Source organism: Nannospalax galili, unplaced genomic scaffold, assembly GCF_000622305.1.
Source record: "Nannospalax galili isolate Female #2095 unplaced genomic scaffold, S.galili_v1.0 scaffold177, whole genome shotgun sequence".
NCBI classification, from domain to species: Eukaryota; Metazoa; Chordata; class Mammalia; order Rodentia; family Spalacidae; genus Nannospalax; species Nannospalax galili.
The window spans coordinates 830,581-846,804 of record NW_008339470.1 but is presented as its reverse complement, the minus strand read 5'-3'; the positions used below and the strand labels follow the sequence as shown (position 1 = coordinate 846,804).

The 16,224-nt window shown below is 37.2% G+C and overlaps 1 protein-coding gene across 1 annotated transcript; it reads left to right on the top strand.

Annotated features, from left to right (window-relative positions):
• The first annotated feature begins 14,825 nt into the window (after positions 1 to 14,825).
• On the top strand, positions 14,826 to 15,761 carry LOC103735096 (olfactory receptor 187-like). Its single transcript, XM_008834218.3, has one exon. The coding sequence runs from the start codon at positions 14,832 to 14,834 to the stop codon at positions 15,759 to 15,761; it is 930 nt and encodes a 309-aa protein (XP_008832440.1). The 5' UTR covers positions 14,826 to 14,831.
• The last annotated feature ends 463 nt before the right edge of the window (positions 15,762 to 16,224 follow it).

The window sequence follows — 16,224 nt, the reverse complement described above, 5'->3', positions numbered from 1 at the left end:
TACAACCTATGTTTGAGTTACTCTTAAATGTTCTAAAACTAAGGTATGTGTCCCCCCTCTCTTGTCGTTTTGTTTGTTGTATGTTACCTTGGACACCTGCTTGGTACATACATACAACTTTTGCTCCACAGGACCCTTGATCTGTAAATTTCAGAGGACAAGAAAAAGACACCTCTGCTTTTGCTGCCATCACAGTTGCCTTCCACCCTTGCTATTTGCTTTTAGGTTATTCCTCCTTCATTGGTTAACAGTATTCTTTTCCCAGGTCTATGGGATGACTCCAGCATATACTTCAGGAACAAAGTGTGATATTCAGTGCACAGGAAAGAACTGATTTTACGAACTTGCTTGAGAAAGTTTGCCCTTGGTTCCTCTTGTACAGGTTCTTTTCATACAATAGGACTTTGTCCTCCTCCAATGCTTAACAACTCTGTTGCTAGATTTGCTGCTGCAATTACATTTCTGCCACTTATTCCCCTCTCTTTCATCTTTATGCCTAGTACTCAAAGCTTATCAGAGTAGGTGTGCAGCTACAATATGGTGTCCTGGGAGAAGTTGCTTGGGATACTGTATATAATCCGTTAGTAACTTGTACTGCATCTTCCATGTCTCCATTACAAAAGGTTGTGCGGCAGACAACTGCTGCGGAAGAGAATGTGTCAGGCCTCATGTCAATCCTGGAGCCTAATAATGATCTGGGTATTGGAGATATTCTGTTTCAGCTTCATGGGTTTGCTCCTAATCAAGTACGGCAGATGGATGTTCCTAAATGTGGACGGTTATGCCGTGTTCCTGTTACTATGCATATCTTTTCTGGTTTTCTCTTTGCCTCTGCTCTTACTGGTGTGAGTCCTACACGGTTCCTCACTCACTGCATTCATTGCTTTTCAGCACTAGGAACTCCCAAAAGCTTATCAACGGATGATGGTCCTGGGTGTAATTCTCGCTCATTTCAGTGTATACAATTATGTTACATTGGTTACCTAAAGTGTGTTGCTAAGGGCACTCTTATGTTTACAGGAACTTCTCTGTTAATGATAACGCTTTCCATGCCTACGGTGTTGCCACATTATTGAGTTACATTTTCCTTGGTTTTGTCTGTTTTCTGTTGCCTTGGCTATGTCTCTTGTGTTATATAGAGTTCTTTTTATGCTTGACCTGTTTATAGGCCTTATTGTTCTATTTCCAAATCCACTGATCTTGCTGTCATCTATGACCATGACTTGCGCACCCACCTGTTATATGCATCTTACCTCTATATATGAGTCATGTACCTACTCCTTCCCTCTTATGTCCTTATATGTACACAGAGCCCACTATTGTAGTCCCTACTGTTCCTATAAATGTTTTCTTCCCTTCTTATGGTATTGGTCAGTCCGATTTTCCTGACAATGAACAACGGGATTTAAATTGTACTTACTTCATCACTACTAAAATTCTGTGCTTTGGAGTTCCTCCTTGCTATCTTCTAAACATTAAGTTGTTCCAACAGGTAGATACAATTGTAGCCCTCCAGATGTGTTACGTTTCTCTGCTTGGTCAATAGATTCCACTTGGCCTACATAAAAGACTCCAGCTGTTCCATCTCTCCCAAAATGTGACAATGTGGTCTTCTGCTCTGGTTTCTGTAAGGCAATCTTTGTTATGACAGAATTATAAAAAATCATGCTAGTCCCTAAATCGATTGGAGCCCTTTGGGTAATTGGCTACCAGACTGTATGGAGTCTAAGGACTTTGTCTTTAAATGTAATTCAAAAATTATCATTCTGCTAGCACACTAGTGCCCTTCTTTGATGAAACTTTTTGTATGGCTTCCAACATTTTCCTTTGCTACAGTCAAAAGTCACACTATTACAGCTTTTGTACACTTTCCTCTAGTAATCTTAATTAGACATGTGGTCATTCAGGACATAAACCTGACTTGCCAAAATTGTTGTTTATATACTTGTCTTAACAACTCTATAGCCTTTAATCCTGCACTTGGCTCTATTATGATCTTGATGATCTTGACACAACAAAATTCTTCATGGATTCCTATGACAATGCATCAGTCCAGGGAAAGCAGTCCTGCTCAAGGATTGATTCTGGAATTTTTCAAAAAGTTTCTGTGGCATGGTAAACGCATGATTGGCCTGATAATTGCTGCTATTTTAGGTCTTCTTGCCTTGGCTGCTACTACAACTACCGCTGGTGTGGCATGCTCCCTTACAAGGTAAAATTGTGGCTTTACACAGCGGATTTCAATGGGTAGGCTGTAAGGTCTTAAAATTACAAAAAACAGTACAATATGTATGTGATTGATGTTTTACTCAAATTCACATTGCTTCTTCTATGTTTAACACTTCTCTTACATTCAGAAAAAAATAATTAATGCAACATTTCCTGGATACACTTGCAGGGAAAAATCTCTACAGCATTTTCAAAAGCAAATGCTCTCTCTGGTTTTAATCCTTGTAGATGGTACCAGAAGTATTGTACTTCATTCTAGATGTTCTTTGATTGCCTTGCTGCTTGTACTTTACATACTGTTTGTGGGAGGTTGCTGCATTTTTTGTTGCCTACAGCGGTGGGCTGCTAACTTTATCCTTTCTTTCCTTCATTTTCCAATGAAAAACGTAGCTGCAATTACACACTGAACTACATTAGCCCATGACTTACTAACATATAACAATACCCTGACCTGATCACGTTTTACTTCCCTCTCTTTTCCAACCTTTCCTTCAGCTTTCTCCAGAGGGTCAAGGCACTATAAATTATGCTCCTGGAAGTTTCCAGTCACCTACCAAACTCACTGACTGTTTTACCATGTGTTCCCTCTTGCCCTCTTTGTTTTCACTTTTAGGTCACTCTGCAGCTGATAAATTGTGACATCCTCCCTTGTCCTCATTTGGGGGAGAGGACATGTTTGTGTTTTTTCTGCAGGATGCTGACAGTGCATGTTGGGTACCTAAACGCCTCGTTCACTTTGCGATATCTCCGGACTCTATGCCACCTGTGTCATCGCTGCACCATCCATCATCGCATCCTGTGTTCCCAATTTTTTTGGACTGGTTTTTTGGACTCTGTTCACATTTCCTATGGACCATTTCCACTGCCTGGCACCCACCATTCTCCTCTCTCAACTTTGCCTGTGATGCTGTGATTCTCTCCGTGATTCATTAATTGTTCCACATGCTTTGTGCACCATTGTTCTAATCATTTGTGTAATGCCCTTCCATGCTATACACTGTTTGTCCCCTTAGGGCCCTTTTGTTTGTTTGGAGGGGGGACTTAGGCTCTGCCTAACCTCAGCACAGAGCACAGGTAGGGGCAAAGGTAACTGCCAATATCACTAAATTCAAAATTCAAATTACACACAATTTGGCCACGATTCGGTTCCAGATTCCAGTCTGCAGTCAAATTTCTCTATCAGTGACACTGTGCCACAGTGGTATTTCCCGTTTCTTCCCCAAGGCCGTGGCCAATTGACGAGAGCTTTCAGGAGGCTGGTTAGCCAGTGATGGGTAAGATTCTCTCAGAGGGAAGCAATACCCTCTGGCCAGCTCTTTCCCACCACACCAACTTTCAGCCTTGTCTAAGCACAATTTCTTCTCTCCTTACGTCTGTGTGTTCAGCCCCCTCATCATCTACATAGAAATGTGTTGGGAGCCTGAGACTCAGCCATTTCTCAAAACTGCTGACAGACCTGAGTTGGTGACTTTCCATTCTGCCCACCCTCCTCCCGCAGGCACAGGACAGAGCCTGCGGCCCTGGGCCCATGGCCTTGGCCCACGGCCTTGTTCTCCTTTCAGATTCCTCCCTTAGGGTACATCTGGGCCCCTGTGTTCTGGCTGATATGATTACTCACTCTTTGCTCCTTTGTTTTCATTCTCTATTTAACCCCATGTTTGAGCTTCAATAAACAAGACTTGATCATAACCCTGTCTTGTCTCCATTTCTCTTGTGTCTTTCCCCATCCAAATCCCCACTCCCCAATCCAGGCACCCCGTTGCAGATCCCATGGGCCAGGGCATTATCTAGGTTTACAGTACAAGGCATAAATACCCTCCAGTGGAATAGGCATCAAATCCAATCTCAAAATGGTTGGTTACCCACAAAAACCTTCTTGCCACTATTTCCACCAGTGGGCACATTTTTCCTGGCATGTTATTATTGTAGCCTACGAATGACTTTTTCTCTGTAGAAACCTGTACAGTACATTTTGTCACTGTGAAAGCTAGCTAGCAAGGAGGAAGTTTTGAAGTCTGTTTCATCATAATTTTTTTCTGAATTCTACAAAGAAAGTATGGTGGGTCTTCAGCAATCAAGTGCTGTCATCTAATTTTGGTGGCCAAACAAAAGCAATGACAACAGTGTGTGTTATTTCTCTAGACCTCTGAGGCTTCACTGATCAATAACTCATTGGAGGTATCCTATGACTGGCACTTAGATTTCATTGAATGATCTGTGTCTTTGGGTTGGAATACTTGCTCACACGTGCAGGATGGCAGGATTAAAGCTCCTTATGTGATGGTTTGAATGAAAATGTCCGCCATAGGCTCCAAGTATTAGGACATTTTGTCCCCACATGGTGGCGCTGTTTTGGGAGGTTTTAGAAGGTGTGGCTATCTGGGAGGAAGCATCACTGGGGGAGGGCTTAGAGAGTTCTTAAGCCTTTCTGGATCTCCAGTTGCTCTCTTGCTCCCTTGCCCACTTGAAGATGTGAGAGCTTAGCTCTTGCTGCTCTTGTTCCAGCCACCTCCAGCCACCATGCCTCCCTGTCATGATGGCCTGTAATCCCCTGGGAACTGTAAGCTTAAATAAACTCTTCATTCTATAAATTGCTTGGGTCAGTGTTTCTATCACAGCAACAGAAAAGTAAGTAATGCACCTTATTTTTTTAAATTGTATTTCAATAAGTGTACAAAGTATTTAAATTTCCAAGTATTTTTCCTACAGCCATAGTTTATGTTAACTTTTCCCCTACATATTCCTCTACCTTGTCTCCCTGCCTCAACAATACTTAAATCTTAAACCCCAGTATTCCATCCTTCTACTTTTTTATCATATGTGTTCTACTATTCCCTCACCCTTTACAACTTCTTCCCTTTACAACCCTTCTCATGGCTCTCCCTGAGCTCTAAAGTTACTCCAAATTATGCACACAAACCTAAAATTCCAAAGTTAGGATTCACATATGAGAGAGAAGATGCAACACTTGTCCTTCTGAACCAGGGTTACCTAGCAGTACATTTCTCAGTTCTATAATTTCACTTTTCTTTACAGCGGATTAAAATTCCATTGCCTATGTGTACCATTTTGTTAAAATATCAGTCCACCAACTGATGGACATCTAGGTAGATTCCATGTCCCAGCTATTGAAAATTGAACAACAAGGAACATAGATGTGCTAGTTTCTCTAAAAGTGGATATGGAATCCTTTAGATTTACACCCAGGAGTGGTAGAACTGGATCATGCTATAGTTTTATTTTTATCTTTTTTGAGGAACCGCTACACTGACTTCCTAGTGGAAGGTATCCTGACCGTGAAGTAGCCCCACTAAGAGTAAATGAGATTTTTCCTTTTCCCATATCTTCACCAGCATTTGTTGTCATTTGCTTCTTCTCATGACAGTCATTCTGACTATGATGAAATGGAATCTCAAAGTAGTTTTGCCTTGCATTTCCCTGATGACTAATTGTCAGTTAATCTTTGTCAACTTCACACAAACTTAGAGGGAACCTCAACTGAGGAATTTCTTCCTTCAGATCGGGGAATGGATAATTTTCTTAATTGCTAATTGATAAAGGATGGCCCATCCCAATGTGGGCAGTACTATCCCTAAGCAGGTGGGTTTGGGGAGTATAAGAAAGTTAGCCTAAATGCTCCTGAAAGCAAGTCAGAAATAGCATTCCTCCACTGTCTATGCTTTAGTTCCTGCCTCCAAGTTCCTACCTGGAGTCTTTGCCTTGGCTTTACTCATTGATGCTTCAATCGGTTAGCCAAATAAACTCTTTCTTTCCCTATGTTTCTTTTGATGATGGTGTTTATCACAGTAACACAATGCAAACTAAACCAATGATTTGGACCATTTTCACCATGAATCCCTAATGGTCCCCCACTTCTTTAACCACTAAACTTTGTGTCCTCTTCCATTTTTTTAAACTCATCAAGTCCAATTTTTGTTATTTATATACTCTTAGGTGTGCAGTCATTCACTGAAGCATACATAGTTAATCTACATTTAAAGAAAACTGGCTTTTCCATTCCCAGAAGCTATCAATTGCCAATAGATCTTCAGCAAGTGTAGGACATCCAGCTCTACTCCATTCTCCATGCTGGGATTTTAAAAAATTATTTATTATTTTCATTTTTATGCTTATGAGTGTATTGCCTGGATGTATGTAAGTGCACCCATGTTGTACAAAGCCTACAGAGGTCAGAAGAGTGCGTGGGAGCTTCTGGAATGGAACTGGAGTTATGGATTGTTGTTAGCCACCATGTGAGAGCTGGGAATTGAACCTGGGTCCTCTGCAAGAACAGCCAGTGCTCTTAACCACTAAGTGATCTCTCAGGCTCCCATGCTGGGATTTTTGTTTGGCTTGAACTTACACAGGTCTTGTGCATGCTGTCAAAACTACAGTGTGTTAATATGTGTAACTGCCCTATTACATCTGGAAAACACAGTATTCATCTAATGTCTCTGGCACTCAAAATTTTTCCGTTCCTTTTCTACAATGACCCCTGACCCCTCAACCCATTTAGAGTTGAGTATTCCATAGTCCTTATTCTCTTCATGTTGACCAGTTGTGGTTGTTTGTTAACCCATCATTTACTGCAAAGAGAAGTTTCTTTGTGAGTTTAAACATGAACTACTAAATGGGAATTGCTGTAAATTGTTAGGTGTCAGTTTAATTCTATATGCATTTAGCTGAATAATAGTAATAGGTTGTAAGGTAGGACCTATGACTTGTCTAACCACAAGTTATTGGCTCATGCATGGGTTCCATCTTATGTAGTGGGCTTAAATCCAATCAGAAAACAGTTGATTACTCTCATTACATTATTGTCACTATGGCAATAGCGTATGTCATTTGCCTGGCCAGTCATTATTGTAGCTCATAGGGTTTACAGCTGTGTAATATTGATGAGTGCATTCTCCTCTGCAGAATGCAGTTCAGAGCAATTTCCAGAGCTAGCTATAAAATCTAGCCTATAAGGATGAACTGTGCAGGTCGGTACCAGTTTGATTTCTCTGTATGACTCACATATGTGGTATCTTTAGCAATAGGGTCTTACCATAATGTTCTGCAGGATAAACAATAGAATTGGCAATGTCTTGTAATGTTTTGACATCTATGAGATCACACAGGCCAACAACTTCAAAAGTGATAACTCATTCCTGGCATTGAGATTTTTATTTGTTTGTGGTGTTTAGTAGGGGCATTGTCACCCCCATTAAAGATATATCATTTAAATTATTAGCATATGTGTATGTGTATATTTTAGGAAGTTCTACAGTAGTAGGTTCCAATATGACCTTTTTAAAAGGTCTATAGTGTTAGTTATTACTCCTGTATTTCCTCCTCTATCTTGCTTTCTCAGTCCTCACCCCATTTAGCACATCTTTTTAAATATTCCATTATGTTTTAAACCTTTATACCACTCTGTTCTATCTTCCCTCCCTTGAAAATGCCAAAATGACCTAGTACTAATTTCATTATGTCTGTGGGTTTACCAAATAAAACACACATATGAAAAAATTTAAAGTTATTACTCCAAAATAAGAAAAAAATCATGAACATATGCATTTTGTCTTTTTAGGTCTGGGTGACTTCACTGTGAATGTCATAGCTTTTTGTTCTTAACAGCTAAATACTGTTTTATTGTATAAATGTACCAATTTTCAATATCCATTCATCAGTTGATAGAAATCTAGGTTGTTTGTATTTCCTGGCTATTGTAAATAAAACAGCAATGAACATGGATGAGCAGTATCTCAGCAGTAGGATATAGTCTGCTTTGGATACAGGTTCAAGAGTGCTATTGTTGAATTATATCAAATCTATTCATAGCTTTTTGCTGAACTTCCACACTGATTTCCATATTAGCGTAAAATTTTCTTTCATTTTTTTTTGGTCTTTGTTGGTTTTTTTTATCAGAATAATACTGACTTTATAGAAAGAATTTGGAAGTGTTCCTTCTTTTTTCTATTCCATGGAATAATTTGAGGAGTGTTGGTATTAATTCTTTTTGAAGGTCTCGTAAAATTCTGCTCTGAATCCATCTGGCTTTGCACTCCTATTAGTGGGAATTTCTTAAATATTGCTTCTATAATGTTGGTTGCTATTTCTCTGTTTATTAAATCTTGATCTAAATTTTGTAGGCCATATATATCTAGAAATTCGTCCATTATTTTTAGACTTTTTTCAGCTTAGTAGAATATAGATTTTTATAGTATGCTCTTAGGATTTTCTGAATTTCCTCAGGTTCTGTTGTAATCTATTTTTAACTCTAATATTGAACCCCCCTTTCTCTTTGATTTGGTTAATTTGGATAAAGGTTGTCAATCTTGATAATCTTTTCAAAGAACCGACTCTTCATTTCATTGATACTTTGCATTTTTTCTATTTCATTAATTTCACCCCTAACTTTATTTATCTGTTGTCATCCTTTTAGAGGGTTTTGTGCTTGGTTTTGAAATGCCTTTGGGTACATCATTAACTTATTAATATGAAATATTCTAATTTCTTGATGTTGGCACTTAATGTTATAAATTTTACTGTTAGAACTGCCTGCCTTTTGTCCCATAGATTTTGGCATGTTGTGCTTGAATTTTCATTCAATTCTAGGAATTATTACATTACCTTATTTATTTCTTCCTTTATCCAATTTTCACTCAATAATGTATTGTAAATTTCCATGAGTGTGTGTCTTTATTTCTATCATTGTTGATAGCTAGATTTAATGCTTTGTGACCTGATAGAATACAGATGTTATTTCAATTTTTTGAAATTTGTAGAGATTTTCTTTGTGTCCTAATAGTATATAAATTTGGGAGGAAGTTGCATAGCTTGCTGAGAAGTTTTTTTGTTTTTTGTTTTTTAACCAATGGTGTTTGAGTAGAAAGCTCTGTAAAGTTTGTTAGGTATATTTGAATTATGATGTCATTTAACTCAAGGGTTTCTCTATTTAGTCTTTGTCTTGACAACCTGTCTACTGGTAACAGTGGGGTGTTGAAGACATCTACTACCACAATATTGAAGTCACTCTGTAGTTTAAGGTCTGTATTTCTTTTAAGAAATTTAGTGTCCCTGATTTTTTTCTATGTATGTTTAGGATTATAATAACCTGCAAGCTTTTTCCCCTTTAAAGAGGATATAGTGACCTTCTCTATATCTTCTGAATAGTTTTAGTCTAAAATTTATTTTTTTCAGATATTAGAATAGCTACAACTGCTTGCTTCTTAGTTCAATTTGCTTGGAATAATTTTTTTCCAATCTTTTATCCTAAGTTGTTATTGATGGTTGATGGTGAACTGTGTTTCTTGGAAACAGCAAATTGATCGATTCTGTTTTCAAATACAATTAGTTCATTTATCTTTTTATTGGGGAAACTAAGCCCAATAATATTGTTATTATTAACCAAAATTTATTACTTCTTGTTATATTGGTGTTGTAGTGTTATATTCTTCAATCTCTTTTGATTAACTGTTCTGGAATTGTTTACTTATTCATTGGGCCCTCAAAAGAGCTTTATCTTCTCCTTAGACTACAGTATTCTTTCTAATATTTTCTGTACAACTACCTTCATGGACAGAATTCCTTGTGTCTCTTTTTATCAAGGAAAATTTTATTTTCTCTTTCAATTACAACTAATTGTTGTGTTTCATAGCCTGGACTGGTATCTGTGTTTTTCATGACTTGTAGGATGGTTCAAGCCATTCTTACTTTCATAGCCTGTACTCAAACATCAACTGTTAGTCTTTAATCCCAGCACTTGTGAGGCAGAAGCAGGCAGATATCTATGACAGCAAGGCCAGCTTGGTCTATGAGTTCCAGGCCAGCTGGGGCTATAGGGAGACACTGTCTCTAAAACACCAAAACAAACAAACAAACAAAAAAGATAAATCAGTCATTATTCTGATGGACCTGCCTTCATATGTGACTTGATATCCTCCCATCTTTGAATATCTTTTCTTTGTTCTGTATATTTATTCTTTAAACTATTATATGCTGTGGCGAAAGGGAGTAAAGGCAAGGATAGCTGGCACTAAAGGCCTTTTGAAAAAGTCATATGGAAAGCTACTGAATAAACAGCTTATACAATATAGAAAGAGTTTAAATGAATTACTCTATAATATGGGATCAGTAGCCCTAATAGACACCATAGTAGGCTAGCAAATAAAAATCCAATGCCAGGAATCAACTCCCCCTTTTGGAGTTGTTGACCAAAGAAGTACCATAAACCCTCAAACAGTACTTCTTATTGACACAGCACTTTGTTGTTCAGAACTTTATAGTTAATACTCTGTTATGAAGACACTAGAGCAAACAAGGAAAAATCAAGCTGGTACTGACCACGAAGCTTCATCTATACCAACTAGCTTTCACAGCACTAGATAATGCTATGTATGTTACTGGCATAAAATGGTAATCATCTATCTTACCCAGCTTTGAACCCTGCTAACTACAATAGTGACTGGCCTCGCAAAATATGCCCACCGGTATTAGAGCTGCAACAAACCACCTCCTGCTTTTAAGGCCTGCTTCACAAGATGGAGTCCATGCCTGTCACTGTTATCAGGGCCAAGACCCTGTGGCTAGATAGGTTACAGGTCATAGGGAAGAACCTAGTACTATTATTTTGCTAAATAGACATAGTATTAAACTAACTCCTAACAACTTACAATTATACCTATAGATTAGTTCATCTTTCAGGTCTTACCATGAAGCTTCTTGCTCCAGATGGCAATTAACACAGAGCCCTAAAACTGGAAAACATGCAAGAACAGGAGACTGCAGAGTGCTCAGTTCTAATTAGGACACCTGTGTCATACCCTTTCTTTCCAAGGTTCAGGGATCTGTGTAGAAAAAGGAGGAAGACTGTAAGAGCGAGAGGTGGTAGATCAATACAATGAAACAGTTTTGTCTTAACACACGGTAAGTTTTGCATAGTGCTTTTGAATATATGCACAAGACTTGTACAAGTCCAAGGAAGTCACAACCCTAGCATGAATGTGGGAGGATGGCAAGAAGCCATAGTTGAGGGTCTATTGGCTGGAAGAAGTAGAGTCAGTTTACTTTACTGGTGTGATGTCCGATAGGTTCATCAGACTCCAAGGGATAGACTCACACACAGGAGCATGTGGGGAACACAGATTAGATTCCATAGGCTTTAAGAAAAGATAATAACAGCAGACATGAGGTCAAGGAAAGGCAGAGGTGAAGATGAGAGTTAGGGACTTCGTGTGATCAAAGTACATCATTTGACATTTTTGTGTCAATGAAACTATTTCAAAAGAAGCAAGTTTCTCATATGCTACATCAATGTCAGGTTTTGATTAGCTCAGATACCACCATCCAAAAGGCCCTCAGAGTAAGAAATTTTATCTAAGTTTCTCTAAAACTATCAGAAGTGCCATATGTGATGGGGAACAGTATAATATGTGCTTTCAATTGTAAATAGTACAGTACTGGATATTTGTGACTTTAAACCCTGTGATGCTCCATGGGACCAATTTGGGCTTCTCTTATGTGTCCAAATCACAGTGCCAAGCAGAGCAGCCTCACCTCATCCTCCAGAGAACCCTTAGTTCTAATGGGAATTTCAGTTCTCCAATCTTTCCTCGTCTAGGAAAAGCATCTACGATGCAAATTGTTTATCCTCGTGTTGAAAGTAAATTCATATGCACAATATTTCCTGTGCTTGGGCAGTGAATGCTCCTGATCACCATGAAAAGAATCACTGCCTTTGTTACAGCATTCTTGTACTGTTGTGTTCTTTTCTGTTTCAGAAAAACCAATAGTGTTGAGGATCTCTGCAACTTCTTTCAAGATATAAGTAAGAGAGAAATGAGTTCAATGATATGCATCTTGCTTTCCATAGATAGTTGGGAATTCATTTTCTTTCATAAGTTTATATTTGGCTTTGGATTTCTAAAGAACTGAGTATAAGTGCAGACAGTAACAACAAAAATGATCTGTATTTTTCATGGATAAATATGGATAAGCAAAATAGATGAATTGATTCCTTTAATAATTAGCTTTTCAGGTTTAGGATAAAACCTAGCTATAATTACTTTTAAGTTTCCATGAGCTAGAAATTAAAATTGAGATTGAAAATTGGAGCCATAATTCTTTCCATATAAGCAACTATTCTGATGATTTCAGTAAAAAAATAATCCTGTTTAATCTCCTTAACTGACTAAAGCTTTTAAGTTAATTTACTTAAGTATTTGCTTCTCTGAATAATCTTCCATATCTGACAAGTATTTCTTTAGCCAATATGTATGTATATGTTCATATAATGTTATATGTAAACATATACATATGAAAATTATATGTATTGAACATTTCATAGGGCAGTTCACCTTGTTATATTTATCATATATGTGTGATTACATCTATGCAAATAGATTCATATAGTAAATATGCAAATATTATTTTTCTGATATGTTTCTAGTGTTTATGATTTAATTGCATCTATGTATTCCAGACAATTTGAGAATCTGCAATTTTTAAATTAAAATATTTTAAATGTATTATTTGATAATTTTGTATGTGATTATAATGTGTATTGATGAGAACCACTCCTCATTCCTTTTCCTCAAACTCCTCCCATAACTCTCCCTACCACTTTTCTATCCCAAATTCATATATTCTTTTTTAAACCTACTGAGTACACTTAGTGCCTCTAGTATATGCATGGGTGTAGCTTTATTAACTGGAGTATCGACAGCCTATCTGGGCTGCACCTGAAAATGATGTGCTTTCCCGACCTCAAAGCCACTTGACAACGGTTCCTCATCTAGGGGTAGTTCACTGTGATTCCTTCCCCATCAATACTGGCATTTTGGCTGGCTTGAGCTTGTGTAGGTCTTGTAGATGAGCCACAGTCCTTGTGAGTTCATGTGTACAAAGTCCCTGTCATGACCAGAAAACACTTGCACAGCAGTACTATATTCTTTCTGTCTCTTGGAATCTTTCTGCCACTTCAGAGGTGATCCCTGAGCCTTGAGGGGAAAGAATGTGACACAGATGTCCCACTTAGAGTCAAGTACTTCACTTTCTCTGAGAATATATATTTTTTGATATATTTGAGATTGCAGGAAAGGAAGATAGTCCCTCTATAATGTACCTAAAATCTAGAAAGCCTGGGATTGTATATATTATCCCTTTACGGGAGTCGATCTGCTTCATTTTATGTTTTGCTAAAATAAAACAGAACTAGACAGCACAAAAACAACTGATTTAGATTTGCAGATAATTTTTTCTGATTATTTCTAGGTTAATGTGTGTTGCCATATCCCCCATGATTTTCCATTATTTTCTGACATCAGATTTATCATATACAGGAAACTTTCATCAAAACCACTGAAAAATTCACCATTTTCAACACTCAAGATCTATAGTCAACAGTATTTAAGCTTTTCATTCCTATTGCCTATTGTATCTTAAGGATCATGATCTTTGACTCTCCACTTTGATTCTGCTCAGTATCTTTTTATCTTGCCTTTAAATCTCTTTGGAGCCAGATGGTCTTCCAGTTGAGACAGGTAATAATTCTGTTGAAAAAAGACTCCTTTTAACATGCAAATCCTGGTGGAAACTAAAGAAATTAGCTAGAAAAAAAATCAGCAGGAAAGGAAGGGAGCAAGACAATCCACAACATCATCATCATTGCTAAGTCTTAGTAGACCAACACTATTAAATACATGGCTCCTGCAGGTAGATGAAGATCAGTAGATTAGTGTGCCTAAGTTCTCAAGCTCAACTGAAAAAGGCCCTATAAATAGCTAAATCATATTTTTTTCTTTTTCAATGAATATTTGTTCACATGCCTTATGTCCCTGCATAATAGTGTCTATATTATTAATTCTTTGAGATTTATCACTTTGTTCTCCGAATTACTCTCAAAGTTCTATCATACTTACTTTAATAAGTTCACTTGCATTTAACATAACCAGGGTAGCTAAAGTTAATTAGACCTTTATTATTCTACTGGGTCAATTCCCATAGGTATATTTCATACTCTACATTTGTCACAAATGATCACAGATAATTCTGATACATAATCTGCTTTATGATTCTCAGATAAGATAAGAATTTTCTAACATTGGTGACTCCAGTTTTGACTCCCAGAAAACTATTTCCTCCACTATTGTATAATTACTTTATAATTAATTTTAAATATTTTCCCCAGCTACCACCTATTGAATTTTTACTGCAAGTCAGTAAATGTTATCCAGTTGACTAAGACTAGTCAGTTCAATTCATATTATAATTCAGGCATTTAAAACTTCTTTACTTTTGACACTAAATCTATGATTTAGATACAGAATTTTACTATCAAACCAGATCTCCACACAATTCCCACATGTTTAGAAGACCTTTTGTTTTCTTTCAATCTGTTAGTACATTCAAATACTAAAATAATATAAAGAACTTAAGCTCATTCTTGATAAAACTTTTCCAAGTATTATAGTCATATTGAATAAAATTAAAAGGTCATGCTGATAAGGACATGGTTTTATTTCAGTTCTTGTTACCCAGAATTTTACTTCACAACACCTTAGTGAATACCATCTGACAATCAATGTTTTTCATTCCAGGGAACATCCAGTGAGAATATGGAAAGGGACAATACAACCTTATGGACAGAGTTTATTCTCACAGGACTCACACACCAACCACAGTGGAAAGTCCCCCTGTTCCTGATGTTCTTGGTGATTTATCTCATCACCATTGTGGGGAACCTTGGTCTGATCACTCTCATCTGGAATGACCCTCACCTTCACATCCCCATGTATTTATTCCTTGGAAGTTTAGCTCTTGTGGATACTTGGTTGTCATCCACAGTGACACCAAAGATACTAGTAACCTTTTTTGCTAGAAGCAAACTGATTTCTTTGACTGAGTGCATGCTACAGTTCTTTTCATTTGGAATCAGTGCAACTGCAGAGTGTTTTCTCTTGGCAGCGATGGCCTATGACCGCTATGTAGCCATATGCAAACCTTTACTCTACCCAGTGGTTATGACAAACAGGCTCTGTGTACGTCTGTTAGTCTTGTCATTTGTAGGTGGATTTATCCATGTTTTAATTCATGAAAGCTTCTTATTCAGATTAACCTTCTGTAATTCCAACATAATACAACACTTTTATTGTGATGTTATGCCACTGTTAAAGATATCTTGTACTGACCCTTCTCTAAATTATCTCATGCTTTTTATTCTCTCTGGTTCAATTCAAGTATTTAGTATTTCAACGATTCTAGTTTCTTACACACTTGTTCTCTGTTCAATCTTAAAGCAGAAATCTATCAAAGGCATAAAGAAGGCCTTCTCCACCTGTGGAGCCCATCTCTTGTCTGTGTCTTTGTACTATGGCTCTCTGCTCTTCATGTATGTACGCCCTGCATCTCCACAAGTGGATAGTCAAGATATGATGGATTCTCTGTTTTATACGGTAATCATCCCTGTGCTAAATCCAATTATCTACAGTCTGAGAAATAAGCAAGTCAAAAAGTCATTGGCAAAATTTTTAAAGAGAAATGTTTAGATTTCATGTTATTCTGTATGTTACCTTATAATTTAAACCTCACAATATTATGCCAGAATAAAGCTTTATTTTCTTCACTATCTAATATTTTGCAACTGCATTTGGCCTAGCATTTAAATAAGCTATTTGTACAGAATTGTTAACATAATTAAAATGCATGCATGTGGATTTTCAATTCAATGTTTGAATCAAATGTTTTTTATATAATTAACTATAGCAGACAGCAAATGAAAACACTTCAACAGGTTGATATGTTATATGCTCTGACTTCAAAAATAAATTCAGTTTTATAGTAGTGTAGTTAGTTACTATGAAAACGACTTGAAAATGATAATCTGGAGACTCAGCATTCTTACTTGTGGCAATGAGGTGGTGGTTTTATGTTTCTGTAAACAGACACATCTTTAGAATATGAGAAAGTTTTCCATTAAATTCTGTTGGGAAATAATGAGTTCCACTGCTT